This window comes from Lentinula edodes (genome assembly GCF_021015755.1).
Source record: "Lentinula edodes strain Le(Bin) 0899 ss11 chromosome Unknown C8R40scaffold_2, whole genome shotgun sequence".
NCBI lineage: Eukaryota > Fungi > Basidiomycota > Agaricomycetes > Agaricales > Omphalotaceae > Lentinula > Lentinula edodes.
The window spans coordinates 742,553-755,702 of NW_025764308.1; the positions used below are offsets into that span (position 1 = coordinate 742,553).

Below are 13,150 nucleotides of genomic sequence, written 5' to 3' on the forward strand. Positions count from 1 at the left end.
CGACCACGATGAGAAGGCATACGCCGACCTTATACCCTCATGTAGAGCAGGATATCGGCGAAGATCAGGACGCGGAATGGCCAGTCTCTCTTTCCCAATCCCGGAACTCCCATGTTTCACCTCCACTTTCCTCGACCGGCACTCTAAGTTCTCGAACGAAGTCACGGACGAAGCGTTCTTCCTTTCCATCCAACCCCATGCACACACGATTACGCTCTCTTCATGATTCAAATGTCCATCCCCGAGTCACAGACGTTTATTCTCAGTTCGTAAAAAGATATCGATCTACAAATGGCGATTCGGACGACCCGCGGAATGACCCGGATAGTCATTATTTCAACAGAGGGCTTGGGCAGCTGGTGGATGCAGGAGACAGTGATGATGAAGATTTCTCGAGAGCAACTCTTGCTTCCGGAGCCGATGGGTTAGAGCGTGTGTCCCTTATGCTCGAATCAGAGCCAATAGAACCCGCGTCTCAAAAGGAAAAGGACCGGCTTAACTGGCAGATATATTTTGCTTCGGTTCTTGGAGGAGATGTGCTGCGGTCAGAGAAGTCACGGATAGCAACTGTGCTGGAGGCTTCTGTAGACGAACAGAACCCTCACCTAAACACTTGGCTTGGTATACGCGCTAAAATCCACGGGCGTTCCGTCAAGGAGGAACGTGAAGCTTTGGAAAATCGCAGGATGCATCTAGTCGACTCAGTTATCAAAGAGATCAACACTTTTCGCCTCGAGAACTCAGATTGCTCGCAGGCTTTGTGCCAAATTTTGGCCGTACTGCGCCGTCTGGACACCGTACATTCTTTATATCCAAATCTCAAAGCATTCTATCTCGATAAACCTGAAGCCACCGAACCCGCATTTCAGGCCCGATCCGATACACTCAATACATGGGCTACGGTTTTGGATACCCTTCGCCACCAGGCTGCCGTTCTACGCCGATGGACTGGAAGCGAAGCATTGGACGTCACACAACCTAATACTTCGGGGGAGATACCCATAAATCCCAATCAGCGGCATAATGGACAGCCCGAAGTTGCTGATGGATCCAGTTTCGTGGAGCGAATGTTGAAAGAAGAGTCCATACAGCGGATGTTCGAGAAAGGGTCCTTGGTCACTGTGCACGCGTCCGTTGCCGCCGCTCGAGATGCTCAAGTCAACCTTGCAGGTCTTTTTGAAGAAATGAATCTCCCAACATTCGAAAACGAACTCCTTCCCTTGATATCCTTCCCAACTAAACTTGCACAGGCTTGTTTACATCTCCGACTAGCCTATGTTCAAAAAATCAAGGAGCCTGATATGCTCATCCTCGACCAAATGATAGATGATCTCAAACTAGGCATTGGTTTGGCATGTACCCTGAAACGACAATACGAAGCATTTTTAGCGCCAGATCCCGGTGGAAAGTGGAATCTACCATCGTGTATCAATGCTGACTATGATGCTAGTATTCTTGATTCTATGAGCATATTTTTTCGTCTAATTCATTGGAAATTGAAAGGCGGAGCAAAGGGCGTATATTTCAAAGAGACTGATGTGTTGGAGGCCCAATGGGCAACTTTGAATGATGTTGGGCTGTCCGTTTCTGGAGGATCAAGCTTAGTCGCGGAACAGATTTGGTAAATTATTATTTTTTTTTCATTCTGAGTCCACTATCACTCATCATCGTTAGCTCTCTAACCAATCGACTCATGGTTCGTGTCATCAATTATTTTGACACTCAAGTTCGTGTCCCGACATCTGCTACGGCGGCCGCTGCAGCAGCGATGAACGGAAAAGCCAAGGACGCAAAATACACCTTTGAGGAACATATGAGTGATCCATCCACACGCGCTATGACCGACGAGCAAAAAGTTAGCTGGTACGGCAAAGTATTAGACAGTGTGCGTTTGCGGTATCGTAAGCTTCAACGATTTGCAAGGTGAATACTTGCTTGTCGTCTGTTACAGCCCGGTTAACGCGAGGCTTGTAGAGATCTCACCCACCGCTTCAGCAACTCTGCTGAATATAGCCTCGAAGGTCTTGAACAACTTGATCACTTCATTGAATGCTTGGTTGCCACCGACCATTTCCTCGTGTACACTCACACATATGAAGAAGAGGGTATGTACGTTGTTGCTTCAAACTCCCTCTTCGATCGTCCCAACGAGATGCAGCGTATCTTTACGGAAGCCTTCCAAGTCTACGAAATCACCGACGACAATGGCACCCACATCGTCGAACCAGAGCCTGATTACGAGGACTCACAGTATCTTCTTGTCCTGTCCCCCCGGCATCAGTTCACATGGCGAGGTCGCGTAATGCTCTTAGAGTTGCCCAAAATTAACCTCGAAATGAAGGACGATCGTGTGCGACTCATAGCAGATGGCCCCCAAAGCCGGCTCGCAATTGCGAAACAATTATTCGCTGAATCGTTTCTGTCTGTGGATGAGAATGATTCGGACGACATTCGCCCTCTTACGTGTCTTTCAGATCAACAAGCTCACTTGCCTACGGTCAATAGGGAACTTCGCAAGATTGCACGTGCTACGATGCGTCTCGCAGAGTCAATTGTGGATTCGGTTCACCATGTCCGTAGCTCGATGAAGATGTCGACAGGATGCCAAGAGCTCATGGAAAACTGGTACCTCTTTGCCTCAGAACATGGTCAACACGCTCAGAAATTTATGGATCGATCCTCACTGCTCCGTTTCAATCGTCTCTTAATCAAGCTCGCTATCTCATGGGTGTCGTTCATATGCGACGATTGCCCTCCCAGTGATAGAAAGACGTTCAAGTGGGCCGTAAACGCACTTGAGTTTGCGTTTCAGAGGACAAAACGAAATATCCTTCATCTACCCGACGAACAGTTCCAGATGCTTCGGCAGAAAGTTGGGAACTGCATCACCTTGCTAATGGGTCACTTCGATATCCTCGGAGCTCGTTCATCCCTCGAAGCTCTGAGAGAAAAAGAGAGACAAGAACAGCAGCGCACACCGAGGATGGACGCTCTTCTCAATGCCGAAGACGAAAATACTCCCGACGATGGGTTGTCATTACCTGACAGCGGTGCGCGAAATTTTTGGACCCAAGTCTCAAAAGCAATCCAAGAAGTCGAAGGGCAACGAGTCGTGGTTGGTACTGAATTCCGGATACTCGGGCGTGTCTTGGACACAGAGAAACTTGAAGACCGGTCACTTGTATTCCTGGCCTCCTCGACTTCGAATATTTCAATACGCTGGCAACAAGGCAGGTTCATTGGTGCCGGTGCCTTCGGATCTGTTTATCTTGCTGTCAACCTCGATAATGGAGGACTTATGGCGGTGAAAGAAATCAAGTTCCAAGAACTGTCTGGTATTCCGAACCTTTACTCTCAAATCAAGGACGAGCTCAGTGTTATGGAGATGCTCCATCATCCTAACGTAGTTGAGTATTATGGAATTGAGGTTCATCGAGATAAAGTCTATATTTTCGAAGAATACTGTCAGGGTGGTAGCCTTGCCGCGTCTTTAGCACATGGGAGGATAGAAGACGAAAGGATTATTCAGGTATACACGATGCAAATGCTGGAAGGGCTCGCCTATCTTCATTCCAGAGGCATAGTCCATCGTGATATAAAACCAGATAGTGAGTATGATATCTGTTATGTTTGAGCTTTGAAACTCAATGCATACCTCAGACATTCTTCTGGATCATTTGGGCGTGATCAAGTTTGTTGACTTCGGTGCAGCCAAGATACTCGCGAAGAACCAACGATCAATGGCGGCGCGTTCTCGTCGAGCTGATAGCGACCCCACAAATGCAGGCGGTCTTGGTATGAACAACAGTCTCACGGGAACTCCGATGTACATGTCTCCTGAGGTTATCAAGAACGATAAACGAGGTCGACATGGAGCGATGGACGTTTGGTCATTAGGGTGTGTAGTACTTGAATGTGCAACCGGGAGAAAGCCTTGGAGTAATCTCGATAATGAATGGTTAGTCGAGCTGTTTTGTGCTTATCACTGGTACTTATTCTTCATAGGGCAATCATGTTCCACATTGGTGTCGCGACTCAACATCCCCCCCTTCCAGAACCTGATCAGCTCAGTGAACTGGGTATTGCATTCATTAAACAATGTCTAACGATTGATGCTATGCGTCGGCCCAGCGCAGACGAGCTTCTTGGTCATCCCTGGATGATCGAGTTTCAAGAAGCATTGGCGAGTTACGAAGAAGACGAGATCGCAAACGATCCTCCGAGAGAAATGCCGCCCGTGGAAAACTTCGCTAACGCAACTGTTGCGCGTCAAGCTGTTATCATTCAGGAAAAAGAAGTGGAGAACATAACTCGGGCATCACCGACCTCCGAATTGGGTTCAACACCCGAGGAAACCTTTTTGGAGTCAGTATAACATCTTAGATTCATGATTGGCATTTTCTTTATCATCTTATTCACTGATCTATGTAGCCTAGTCTGTAAAATCATAAGTATCGCCCGTGTTTGTTTCTAATTATCTTATTAGTACTCACATACATGTCAATTGTAGATGGAATAATTTTGAACTGTACATGTACATCCCTGCTGTTCATTCAACTATCAAACCCAGACAGTTCTATCATCGCTTGATATCGTTTCTCCATATCCTCCATATCTGTGATTTTTGCAGTTGCAGAAACATTGGAAAAAGGCACTTTTCCCATTGACGTACGCACTTGATGCCAATGGTTGTGGGTGTAGGGCCTCTTTCCTTTATCGTCATAGAAGGAAGCCGTTATCTGCACTGCGGTCTCTGTCTCTACATCTGTAGAAACAAACACCCACGGAGCATAATTGTGGACCCCCATTGTGACTGCAATTTTTGTTTGTGTTTTCTCATGTTGAAAGAGAAGTGTACAAGAGTTGCCACTGCAACGTTGATAGATTATCCACTCAGTGTCCGTCTGACGGACACATGCTTCATCATGGTCGAAGACAAGAAAGCCATCACCGGTAATCTTGCAGAAGAACGCATATTCCGAGTTTGCATAGTTGTCAAGTTTACTGCGTGCTACGATGGAAGTGTAGGCGCGCTGAATAGATCGATATATATCACGGTATTCCCCATTTCGCTCCGAGAATTTGTTGAGGCCTTTATGTGTGGAATTGCAACTGATTCTTTGAAATGAATCAATGCAAGCATATTCTTCATCAACGACACGCTATCAAATTCATGAAATTCAGAGTGAATGAATGAGCCACGGCATAGGTTGACGTACTCCAAATGCTCCAACCTCGCCTTTTAGCTCAAAAAAGCAGATGATATTATCCCGAATTTTGTGAATAGCGGGAAATGCCAAAAAATTCTCATTGAGACGTCTGAGTTCAAGTGATTGCTCAAGGAGAGTGTACAAAAGGGTGGTATGAGCACCACCAACGATGTGAGAGACCCAAGCACGAATAAGACCCAGAGTTGCGTATCTGGACCCAAAATGCGGTGTCCCGAGGAAGATAATGCCACGAGTGGCCTCGATGATATCATTTTGCATGCCCTGGACACCACTATTGTAACTTCCAGCCTGAACAAGAGCCTCACAAGCAATGTTTTAAAATGATCAATCAGATAGCAATGGATATTCTTACTTGTTTTATAACCAATCCTCCAAAACTGTGTCCAATGAAAATTATTGCACGTTTTTTCTGTGCGGTTTGTTTCAGTCGGTAGGAATAAAGTAGACAATGAATACGATACCTTTATTGAGGATCCTTGTCTGTCATCCACAAGAGCACGAAGGAGACGAATGCCTAGTTCTTTTAGATCCACATGAACAGGATCTGAAAATGGCTGAGAAGGATAAACAAAAGCCAGAACCCGAGCTTGGGGAAAATCTTCTGGAAGAAACACTTTCAGGAAATTCACACCACTTTCTTTTTCTGTCCAGGAGGAGGGGTACGTAGATCCAAGACCGTGTACAGCTATGATAGTAATTCCAAAATAGTTAACTTGGCACAAAACAAACAGTTGTATCAGACTTACTCGACCACTGGCTCATTAGGTCTTTTCTCTTTCTCTACAACCTCTAACAAATCTGAGGGTTGAATTTGCAGTCTTTTGTCTGGAACTGGGAATTGTGATCGACTCTATATAGAGAAATGCTCGAGGATTGGACCGGATGACAGAGATCAAATCATACATTTGAGTTCATTCCCACCGTTCGACCAATAACAAGGCCTAGCAAAACGCCCAGACTGGTTGTTGCAGCCTGCACAGGAGGGTGTGAGCACATAATGAGACTCGATAATGAACTTACAGCAACAATTATCGGATAGTCTCTCAGGCCCAAGCTCCAGCGTGACGACATAGTTAGGATAGGATAGGTAAGGATGAGTCTTTAATGGACCCTTCGCGATGGATATGGTGGAATCAAGCCCTAAACGAACACGGTTGAAAACGGCAGGGGGGCAGCGGTGAAAGAAGATCTGAACATGAGGTTGAAGCCAGGCATGAATCCGCATGATGTTGACAGCAAGCGCCGGAATCAAGCTTCTTTCATTCAATGCACATCGGAAATTGGAATGAGCAATTGTAATTTTCCGAGTTCAGGCTGAAGTGAATAATGTTCTTCGTTAGTCTGCGAATTCATCGTTCCTTAGACGCTCATTCCTAGCTATTGCATATGCTTCGAGAACTAAGAAGACCGGAAACTTTAATCGGCCTCACCTTTAAAGTGGACCCGTTCTCAATCAGAATGTGTTCTCACCTTTTTCCCTTCAGAACGGTGTCTGCCAAAGATGCAACGGATTGCCGAGCCACTGTTTAAGAAAGAGACAGAGTTGAATTCTGAGCTGGAGTGGAGTACAAACAAGAACAAGGCATGTACAAATACTGTGGATTCAGCAATGAAATTGACAGTGCGATGTCATGCAGATAGTTGCATGTACATCCAAGTCCGCGTCCGAACCACGATCTGAGGAAGATCCCTGCGTTCCAGGTCAGCCATTGTTGAAGATATCTATGGCGCAGGAGATTCATGAGTTTCTGCAAACGGACCTTCTTCATGATGATCTTAATGATCTTGCTCCCTTTATGTGGCTACTCGCCGTTCAGAAGAGTGAGCATGTATCTCGGATGCACGAGCAGCTGGTTCGGGGAAGACGCATAATCCTCACCGAAGACCCTGGTCGGCACTTGTTATGGTATTACGATCGTGTTTTCATCAAGCCGCTACCAACGTACCTCACAAACTATGCATTCTGGAAACGGTTTTTGTGTGACGACGGGATTCGTGACTTGGAAAAAGGAAAGGAAGTGCGGAAGGCCGCCTTGGGCTTCGTCAGATCATACGCATTCCTTATCAAATCTCTTTCCGATATCGAAATCGCCAAAAACCACAGACTAATTCCAAATGACCTCGACGGCGGGGCAATACTACACTTTCTGGACTTGTTTAGAAAAGGAGTGTATGATGAAGATACCACTCCTCGATATCATTACGGCGAATTGCGACTCCAACGCCTAAACTTGTATTCCCTGTTCAAATTCAAGCTATACTACCGGAAAACATATGGCCAATATAGTGACCTTATACAAGGATTGGTCGCACCCTTTGTCTTCATCTTTGCTATGGTCTCTGTCGCATTGTCCGCCATGCAGGTGGCGCTGGCAGTCCGGCAAGGCGTTGTCGGAGGCAATGGGGATAGTCATAGTTGGCAGGTTTTCGCAGCTGTCAGTCAATGGTTCAGCATAATCTGTCTGTCCTTGACATTGGGATGCATAGTTATGGTCCTCCTGGCTGTTCTTATTCTGCTCCTGCGGGAGTTGGTCTATGCTTTGGGCAAGGGCAGACGGGTAATCCGGTCCAGGCCGAATTACGACCCGCCCGATGCTGAACGAACACCGAGGTTGTTGAAAGCCGAAACCGCGGATACTGTCTTCGACTCTTTTCGGCCAAGTTCTTTTGAACAAAGTAGTGTAATGTAACAATCACTTCAACCTTCGAGGCTACTCATTGATTCAGAGAGCACTGAGGAACATTGTTTGGATTTATGTATATCCGATCACCTCTGCTACTTAGGCATCCGCACCGTAATCGCATATCCCTTCAAGTTCTATGGTAGTCTGGTGACCAAGTCTCATGTAGGTTGTCGGTGTTAGTAACACGAGAAAGTCTATATGGTCACGTAAACGTCATTATTGAGAACGGACTCAAACGCTTCGATCCGACTTCTCCTCCTCCTGTGGCTCGGTGCTGGCTATCATTGTATTTGCGCGAATCTTAATTTGTTGTTTCTCTGCTCTCAACCGCTGACTTTCCTTGAGTCCAAATCCAGACCGAAATATCATCATCACTTCCTCGAGACTTAAACCAGCGGTCTCAGGGTAGCAAAATATTACAAAGAGCCATCCGAGGAGGCAAAGACCTGCATAGAATCCGAAGGCACCTGAGTACAGGATGTGAGTGTTTTGAGAAGACATAGACCGTCAGAGTATACACACCGGCAGGTGTAATTTTGGCCATGAGCGATAAGTATGTAGAATTTATGAGTAAATTCGCTGCCCAGTTGGTAGCAGTAGCAATGGAAGTTCCTATGCCTCGAACATCGAGACTGAAAAGTTCGCCTTGTTGCCATGGTACGTTCCCAATTCCAGTAGCATACGATGCAACAAAGATGATCATCGACAGTAGTACGATATCGGCCCACGAATCGGGATAGGCAGTGTTTTCAACAAGGACTCCAGCAGTTTTCCTGGTCATGTCTAGAAAAAGGCAAGTTATTTCAAAAGCGTCACGAACCATTGAGTGATACCCACAGTGGAAGGCAATACTAGCAAGAGTCAAACCGAATATCATACCCGGTGCACTCCAGAGCATGATTTTCCTTCTTCCAATTTGATCTATCCATTTGAGAGCGACGAGCGTGAAAATGAAGTTGGTACCAGACACGATAAGGCTGACTGCAGTCGGCTGATTGAAACCAATTTCTTGGAACAAAGTAGCTGAATAGTACATTAATGTGTTGAAGCCGCAGAGTTGCTGGAACGCTTGCATCCCACAGCCAATAACTGTAGGAAAGGCGGTGTGAGTAAGAGAGTGAAAATGAAAGCAAAACATACTGAGGGCGCGACGATTGATCCCCTCGGAGAATAGACGTTGTATACGTTGGAAGAAAGTGGTGGTTTCGGATATCTCAATGCTCTGCTGAACCGATGCTTGCAGTACCTTAACCTGTAAGTTCTGCGTGAACGATAGACAAGATGATAGATCAAAAGGTTCACATACCTTCATCTCGAGATCCCGGGGAGTAGCCGTAGCATAAATTCTGGTCATAACGCGCCTGACGGTGTCAATTCTTCCTCTTCGTAGAAGTATACGAGCTGGACCATACGCAAACTGAGCAATGGAAAATCGAGCGACAAGAACAGGTTCACTCACGGCTCTCTGGAAGGAAAAACAGGATGACGAATTGTATTCCTGCAGGGATGCAGCTTAGTCCAACCATCCACCGCCAACCTCCATTAACATTCTCGAAACCAGCGTCGATACCGTACGCGATAACTTGACCGAGGGTAATCATGACTACATTCAACACTACTAACCGTCCACGGAGTCGAGTAGGTGCCAGTTCTTGAATATATAGAGGAGCAATACATGATGCAAGTCCAACTCCTGCAAAAAGACATCATTTATGTACTTAGAAACGTTGCAGATATGGATATTGATTACCTATACCGATGAGAAAACGTCCGCCAATCTGAAGGAACGATCAACTACTTGCACACGTCAGGACTTCTGCAAAGACAAACCATGGTCCAAACGTCATGGCACACGCATTGCACGATAGCCCCCGCTATGAATATAACGTCCGCAACTGCAAGGACTAGCTTACGACCACTCCAATCGGATATCACACCGGCGAACAATCCACCTATCAATGCACCAAGGGTCGTAGCAGAAGTAATAAACTCCTATCAATGGAAAGCAATCAAACCGAAAGCAATATTACATCGTAGAAAACTACGCACTTTTTGACCATCCGTTAGCTGTTTCCCCCGAGTGAGGTCTTCGCCAATTGTCACTAGCGCGCCTGATATCACACCGGTATCATATCCTAGCAAATCAATTTCTGTAAACATTCACTCCCCACAAAGTATTTTTAATACACACCGAAAAGCAGACCCGAAATCGAGGCACAAGCTACCAAAATCCAGACAAACCAAGTGGTCTTTTCTTCACCCTCTATGATGACAGCGAATTCATTGATTTCTCCTCCTTTAAGATCAGCTATTATCTCCCCAAGGTCTATGTTCTCTTCAGAAGAAGGCGTTGGCTTCTCTGCCTCCTGCATCGGGATTATATGACACTTTGAAGAAAGCAAGAGATAGTGGGGAGATCCGAACTGCGAGTTTATCGGTGTATATATACCGAAAACAAGTGGAGTTCTAGCAGATTGCAGCACTGGTCATGAGATCGTAATGGACAAGCGGGATGAACTTGATGTGTGCAAATTTTTGCGGCAGAAAAGGATCATGGATGTTCAGAAAACATAAACCTTAACCCCGGGGACTCCGGGTGATTGAATGATTACGCATACTCTGGACAGCAAGAAGCACAAAGTGTCAACGCAAGCAGTGAGCCCAGCACAAACGAAAGAATAGTTTAAATATCGACACCCATCTACTCAATGATCCACCTTTTCCCTTGCATATTCTGCCCCAACCCAGATGTACTATCAGACCTACTATGCCCCTCATCTGAATACTTGTAATAGCTCGCAACACTACGGAAGCTCGTGTCACTTGCTCTCGTGTTCGATCGCATCATCGTGGGTACTCCTTCATCAGTGGGCGAGCTGTCAGATGAATGTACGGAAGAACGTGTATATGCCATTGAAGGAGTTGTGATAGGCGAGACACTTCGCGAATCGAATGGTTCTGTAGACCTGAAGAATCTAGGACCCATTTGCGACGGGAACATCTGGTTGGGAACTGGAACTTCGTTCCCTTTCCCAAAGGCGGCAGAGAACGTCGGGATGGGTTGTTGGTTTGAGGGGAATTCGACCTTCTCTGGGTCTGAACCATAATTTACGGGAGTGAAATCGTCACCAGGAAGAGGTTCCTGAGCGTTGACTGGGTGTTACAAAGTAAATAATGATAATAGGAAGGAGATTCAACACTACTCACGATAGCGAAGAAGACCTTTCCCGAAGTTGAGACAACAGACGATGCCCAGAATGAATGCCAAGACAGTCAAGGCTACTGAAAAAGTCGCCATTAAGCTGAAGAAACGCCAGCTCCCTGGTGAATGTACAAGGTTAATTTTCTCCTCGAATGCCTCTCAGCACTAACTTACAGAACTCCCAACGGAAGGTATTGGCCAAAAACATTAAGCTCCAAGCGGCCAAATAGAGAATCGACAAGAGCAAAAATGCGATCATTGGAATACGCAACTCCTTGCGCGCTCCGATGTAGCCAGTGCTTACCCAAGGAAGCAATAGCTAGTCGTAGGTGAGAATTGTTTTGGGACGTTCAGATGATGAGAGAAATATACTCACAAACATCGTCGCAAATGCCGTGGCTCGATAGAGCACGATGTGGTCAGCATGCTCAGCACCTACGCCATTGATCAAACTGTCGATCCATAAGCCCACGGTTGCCCCCATGAAGAAGAAAGATAATTGTAAGACGATAGAAAGGACGAGAACAAGCTTGTAGATTCGATTGATGGTCAAGGATGCACCGACTCGCTTGAAGGTTTGCCATCCAAAAGTCTATTGCCTTGGTCAGCACCCATTTTCGTTCTACGAAGCAGAACTCGCCTTGAATAGCTTCCAGCTGAGGATGATGGATACAAGCAGCGCTACAACGTTCAACGCAAGACTGGCGTACTCGGCGTCCTGGCGCGTTGTCCAGTATCCGCCCAACAGTTGAGGTACACCGCTACAAGCACCGTGCGTGATGACCCTAGCAAAGTCGCGCTCAAAACCTCTCGTATTCACGATCTGGTAGGACGCCCATCCTGTAGCCAGGGCGTGGGTCAAGAGCGACGCAATTATGTGCGGGATCGATTCGTTGAGTAGTGCGACAAGGGACATGCCCAGCACCTGTTGGAATAGTGTGAAGAAGCATCATGCAGTCAGGAATGCACTTACCCAGATTTGAAATGACATGAAAACAACATCCTCCCGTTTGGTATTGTCGAGACTGTTGAAAGGATTTAAAACTAGTCAAAGTGTCCAGTGTTGTGAATTACTGACACAGAAACTGGATAATTCAGAGACCAAGAACAGTTAGAGCTTAACGTAGCCAGAGTGTTGGGTTGGTTGGGGAGAGAAATATTGACTTGAGGAGGAAGAGAATCAGCCTGTTGGGTAACCGTGATCTCCAGGTTCGGATTTTGTCGCCTGTGCTGCTAAATTTCAGTCAAGGCAATTCCTAGATTATTTACTAAGATGCGTACAACGTGAGCGGAATCATCGTCCTTATCTTCTCCAACCGTGCTGGCAGGTTGACTAGTGGGAGTTTCCGTAACGTGCACTACCTGAGTGACACTAACAGTCTTGACGATAGCAACATGGGTGGCTGAGGTGGTACTACTGGGAGTAGCAGATGTGAATGAAGGGATAGAGGAAGCAGAAGATGAAGATAACGACGCAGGCGCAACAGATGTCGACGATGAAGAAACGACCAATGAACTGCTACTCGTTTGGATCGCGGCAAGGTCAGCGGTCGTGACATTATTATGGACTGCAGTTCCATTCCAGACAATGTTGCACTTTCCGGTATCAAAATTGAGAGCAGTGGGAACATCAGGACAAAGAAAGAGCCGGGAACCAGCAAGGTAAGGAACACTGCTATTAAAAGCATGGGCCGTCAGCGAAATGTCGAAAAGAAAATTGGCTGATGTTGCATTGATGGTGAACGCTCGGGCTTGAAGCGCAAGCTGGACTACACAATGTATGACAGAGAATACGAAGTATGCAGTCGTCAGTTTCGAAAAGGTGAGGCGATTCCACTGTGATCATCAATAAGTATCGATTTTGTGGCGTATTATGTTCCGCCATACCACCAGCTTTGCCTTCGATGGCAGTGGAAAGTAAACCCAAATTTGCTTGACACGCATTTTCTAATACACCAAGCAATAGTATTCAGATTCTGGGCCATTATATTCCTTCTTTGCAACTTACGAATGAGAAAAGAACGGATATGTCA

General features: G+C 46.2%; 5 protein-coding genes across 5 annotated transcripts; 2 read left to right on the forward strand and 3 right to left on the reverse strand.

The window, feature by feature from the left end:
- Positions 1–8: 8 nt before the first annotated feature.
- Positions 9–4,375, forward strand: C8R40DRAFT_1165317 (uncharacterized protein; the record flags this gene model as incomplete). Its single annotated transcript, XM_046230671.1, has 5 exons — positions 9–1,621; positions 1,675–1,923; positions 1,975–3,608; positions 3,661–3,958; positions 4,006–4,375. 5 exons carry the CDS (start codon positions 9–11, stop codon positions 4,373–4,375), a joined length of 4,164 nt encoding a protein of 1,387 aa, XP_046091438.1.
- Positions 4,376–4,464: 89 nt separating this feature from the next.
- C8R40DRAFT_247529 (uncharacterized protein) lies at positions 4,465–6,376 on the reverse strand. The gene is made up of 6 exons (XM_046234478.1): positions 6,135–6,376; positions 5,978–6,081; positions 5,693–5,916; positions 5,584–5,640; positions 5,220–5,531; positions 4,465–5,162 (listed from the first exon to the last, which is right to left on the reverse strand). The coding sequence occupies exons 2-6, from the start codon at positions 5,991–5,993 to the stop codon at positions 4,554–4,556; spliced, it is 1,218 nt and encodes a 405-aa protein (XP_046091439.1). The 5' UTR covers positions 5,994–6,081; positions 6,135–6,376; the 3' UTR covers positions 4,465–4,553.
- Positions 6,377–6,955: 579 nt separating this feature from the next.
- On the forward strand, positions 6,956–7,793 carry C8R40DRAFT_1157925 (uncharacterized protein; the record flags this gene model as incomplete). The annotated part of the gene is made up of 2 exons (XM_046229682.1): positions 6,956–7,666; positions 7,719–7,793. The coding sequence occupies 2 exons, from the start codon at positions 6,956–6,958 to the stop codon at positions 7,791–7,793; spliced, it is 786 nt and encodes a 261-aa protein (XP_046091440.1).
- A 353-nt stretch (positions 7,794–8,146) lies between these two features.
- On the reverse strand, positions 8,147–10,287 carry C8R40DRAFT_1033628 (general substrate transporter; the record flags this gene model as incomplete). Its single annotated transcript, XM_046223356.1, has 10 exons — positions 8,147–8,382; positions 8,438–8,698; positions 8,753–9,004; positions 9,056–9,167; positions 9,222–9,316; positions 9,375–9,608; positions 9,666–9,693; positions 9,746–9,907; positions 9,965–10,050; positions 10,107–10,287. 10 exons carry the CDS (start codon positions 10,285–10,287, stop codon positions 8,147–8,149), a joined length of 1,647 nt encoding a protein of 548 aa, XP_046091441.1.
- Positions 10,288–10,616: 329 nt separating this feature from the next.
- On the reverse strand, positions 10,617–13,061 carry C8R40DRAFT_1157927 (uncharacterized protein; the record flags this gene model as incomplete). Its single annotated transcript, XM_046229683.1, has 10 exons — positions 10,617–10,649; positions 10,809–11,068; positions 11,123–11,236; positions 11,292–11,436; positions 11,494–11,709; positions 11,758–12,042; positions 12,091–12,142; positions 12,196–12,350; positions 12,399–12,953; positions 13,005–13,061. 10 exons carry the CDS (start codon positions 13,059–13,061, stop codon positions 10,617–10,619), a joined length of 1,872 nt encoding a protein of 623 aa, XP_046091442.1.
- Between the last annotated feature and the right edge of the window lie 89 nt (positions 13,062–13,150).